Source organism: Notothenia coriiceps, unplaced genomic scaffold (genome assembly GCF_000735185.1).
Source record: "Notothenia coriiceps isolate Sejong01 unplaced genomic scaffold, NC01 NC01_scaffold00036208, whole genome shotgun sequence".
NCBI classification, from domain to species: Eukaryota; Metazoa; Chordata; class Actinopteri; order Perciformes; family Nototheniidae; genus Notothenia; species Notothenia coriiceps.
The window spans coordinates 11,362-15,498 of NW_011368909.1; the positions used below are offsets into that span (position 1 = coordinate 11,362).

General features: G+C 38.8%; 1 protein-coding gene across 1 annotated transcript; it reads right to left on the bottom strand.

Moving 5' to 3' along the window:
- Positions 1 to 935: 935 nt before the first annotated feature.
- On the bottom strand, positions 936 to 3,622 carry LOC104963405 (excitatory amino acid transporter 5-like). Its single transcript, XM_010791988.1, has 4 exons — positions 3,408 to 3,622; positions 2,583 to 2,717; positions 2,027 to 2,180; positions 936 to 1,653 (listed from the first exon to the last, which is right to left on the bottom strand). Exons 1-4 carry the CDS (start codon positions 3,620 to 3,622, stop codon positions 1,507 to 1,509), a joined length of 651 nt encoding a protein of 216 aa, XP_010790290.1. The 3' UTR covers positions 936 to 1,506.
- Positions 3,623 to 4,137: the final 515 nt, after the last annotated feature.

Sequence of the window (4,137 nt, forward strand, 5' to 3'; positions counted from 1 at the left end):
TGTGACGGCTACAATACACCAAATCATTTTAGGGAACACCTGCTCACACATTTTAGGAGTCACCTAATTGTGTACAATCTGAAGAGTATTCCCATAACAAGCTTCAGATTTCCCTCTTAAAAGTGCTTTTTTTTTAAAAATGCCTTGTTATTTTTTTGTCACAATCCTTAACTTTGTGCAGTATTTCGTAACTTGCTCAAAGCACTTAATAGAAAGTTGATGTAGTCTTGGACTGTCGTCGTTTTTTTTATAATTTCTTTTTTTCTACTGACGTTTGTTACTGCTTAGTTTTTTCAGCAGTTTTAGTTTGAATTGCATAATCCATGCAAGTACATTTGTTGTAGGGGCAGTCTGAATAAACTGCGATCCGCCTTAATTTATAAGTGGGAATGGTGTATTTTACACCAGAGGAGGCGCACATATTTATTTGACAACGTATGTGGTCATACTTGTTACTTATTCAACTGTTTGACTGGATTTGTTTGTTTTCTTGGTTTTAAGGGCACTAAATTGAAGTCCATTTAATGTCTTCTAACATTGGATCATTTCAATAAAAACATGGTGGCTTTTCAGAATTGAAAAAAAAGTCTGTCTAGAACCTTATTTCAAATGTGTTGGAAGTGGTTTTCTTCACCAAAGTATGCACAGTTGGACTTTAACTGTATTTCTTGTTTCTCATCAGCATGCCCCCTCATTCAAGTGATTACCTTCTGAGACCAGATGGGGGAGACATGTCTCTCCTTTAACCGACTCTACCATCAACACTGAGTACACATTCTGCAGCATTTCAAAAGGTGTCAGAGCTGCTTTCTCCGCACCTCATAAGAACACCACTTAAGACATTGGTTTGAAAGAAAGTGGAGATTGAAATGGTTTTGTGCTTCCGGTTTTATCAAAAAAACAACAGAAAATTAAAAGCATTGGTATAAAAAACACTTGATCTCACTAGGTCGATGTACATATTGTTTTACATTAATGTTGCTTTAAAATCTATATAAATACCATGTCTAACATAAAGGTTCACTTCAATGTCTCTATTTGCTCAGTTTTTGTTTACTTTCAATTCTTTCGAGCTCTCAGAATTATTGTCAAAACTGAGATCATGTTAAGGCAACTTACAACCTTGATCAAACTTCATTAGGACAGGCCTACCGTGAATGTCTAACTGTTACTGACACTAACACCCATTAAATGTATGTTGTTGCAACCCAACATCCTGCCTACTGGTGCGTTAGGAGTGGTTAAGTTTAAACATGACTTCATAATTTCCTCCATTTCGAAACTGAATGGAAAAACACAGTATATCAAGTATTACAGTTTTTTTTTGTTTACGGCATGGCACAGGCAAAATCCATTAAAGCCGCTAAACCCTGACACCTCATTACTCAAACGTTGGTTTCCTTCAGAAGAGAAACCGACCAGGATGTTGATAGTTCCTTTGATCCAAAGAGGTGAACTTGTGTTTCAGAAGGCAGTATCCCTGGCTCTCCGTGCTGTGAACGCGTGTCAGACGTGGCAGAGGTTGTAGCAGGCCACCGGTCTCTCCAGCACCATCTCGCCCTCCACATCGTACACGTAGTCGCAGCGGTGTGAGAGCAGAGGAGCGTCAGACATCGCCACGCTCTGATTACCAAAGGAGATTATTGTGTCTCTCTGAGGAGAAAAAGTCACACACAATACAGTTAGTTAACATGGTGGACGAAAGACATTTTGAAACACATATACATGAAAAAAGGTATATTGACTAAATCAGTTTAAAAGGAAAAAGCCAACCACACACAAAGTCCTGATAAGCTCAGTGTGCAGACATTGTTTGTATGTTTCCTACAGGTGTCCATCGAGGACAGGGGGTCTAAACCTTTTTCCCCGAGGGCCACATACAGAAAAATATATAAATATGCTGCTGCAATGCCAACATTTCCCAAATTGGGATCAATAAAGTACTTCTTATCTTCAAGTTGTCAGAGGTTTAAAAATCTTCACAAGCACTTGTTTTAACCTAAACTAATGTAAGTGTTCCTCTCACCCGGATGGAGCCGCCTCCATTGCTGGGATTAGGAGTGGGATCAGGGACAGCAACAGTCATAGCTGCTCTCTCAAAATCCTTCTTACATAAATGACACATAATCCCCGCAGCTAAGGCATCGCCGAGAACGTTGATCATCGTCCTGAACCGATCACTGAGAACGAGAGACAACAGTTTGCACATCGTCCCAAAATCATAATAATAATACACTTTATTTGTATAGCACCTGTCATGCACAAATCAGCCCAAAGTGCTTTACAGAACACATAACAACAATATTAAAATAATATTAACATAAATAAAGAACAAGATAAAACATCCAGTGATCCCCGTGAATTAAAGTTGACAAGAAATTAAAATAAGTTAAAGTAAAAGCAAAACATGGACAATGATATACTAGTGACAATTGAAAGTTAACCCAAATTAAAAGCAATATTAAAAATATATGTTTTTAATTAGCTTTTAAACATTTCAAGAGAGTTTGCTGTTCCACTAAGAAAATCTCCTTTAAGACCCGGTAGTGCTCTGTTTATATTCAGTTTGCATTAGTACTCACAGGACCCAATCAATGGCCACGATCAGCGAGATGTCGGCAGGCGGCAACCCCACAGAGGTCAAGACAATCACCATGGTAACCAGACCGGCTTGAGGTATCCCAGCCGCCCCGATACTGGCTGCTGTTGCCGTGATACTGAAGAGACAACAGTAGTGTGTAAGCAGCAGTGGTGTAAAGTGAAGTAAATTCACTCAACTTTATTTGTACTTGTACTTTACTTGAGTATTTCCATGTATTATAACTTTAAAACTTATTCTCCACTTCAATTCAGAGGTGAATATTATACTTTTTACTCCTCTACATTTATTTTAACACTCACAGTTACTTTGTGCATTTAAAAACATGCTGATGTGGTATAATGCAGTACTGCACTACTTATCTATGCAGTATTTCTAGTATCTAAATGAAGTCCACATTGACAAACCACACTGCTAAAATGCACTTACATGTATGAAAACAATGCTAATATGGTAACCATAGTGATATAATACTGTGAAAATATCCATTCTGCATAATGAGTTCTTTTACTTTTGATATTTGAAGTACGTTTTTGTTTATAATTATGCTGTACTCTGTACTGTTCTGTACTTTATATTATTCTCAAATGGGCCTTTGTGGAGAATGAGAACTTGTTGATACTTTTGTTCTTTTACTTAAGTAACATTTTGAAATCAATTATTTTTAGTGGAGTATTTTGAGTCCATGCTATTTGTACTTTAGTAAAGCATCTGGGTACTTCTTCCAGCACTGTGTGTAAGGGATTCAAATCTAATTAGTTCTCGACACAACCGATGGGACGATGATGAGCTCAGTGTTCCTTCTCACCTAATAGTGACCAGCTGGCCAAAGTCCAAGTCATACTCATTGACCTGAGCGATAAAGATGGCCGCCACTGCCTCGTACAGCGCCGTCCCGTCCATGTTGATGGTGGCTCCCACCGGCAGCACGAAGCGAGCGATCTGCCGGTCCACGCCACAGTTCTCCAGGAGACACTTCATGGTGATGGGCAATGTGGCAGAGCTGCAGAGAATCACAAACATACCATATGATACGATTCAATATACTTTATTGTCCCCGAAGGACATTTGTTCTGGACTCCATCCTGCAGTTCCGCATACATGTACATATACACACATAATAAACATTAAAATACATGCACATATCATCACTCATCACAAACACAATACACAGACGCATATACTGGCAATAGAGACCTATTGCACAACCCTAATGGCCAACATTTAAAGTTCACCTATTATGAAAATCCACTTCTTCATGTCTCTTCTACATCAACATGTGTCCCCTCTTCTTCATGTCTCTTCTACATCAACATGTGTCCCCTCTTCTTCATGTCTCTTCTACATCAACATGTGTCCCCTCTTCTTCATGTCTCTTTTACATCAACATGTGTCCCCTCTTCTTCATGTCTTCTACATCAACATGTGTCCCCTCTTCTTCATGTCTCTTCTACATCAACATGTGTCCCCTCTTCTTCATGTCTCTTCTACATCAACATGTGTCCCCTCTTCTTCATGTCTCTTTTACATCAACATGT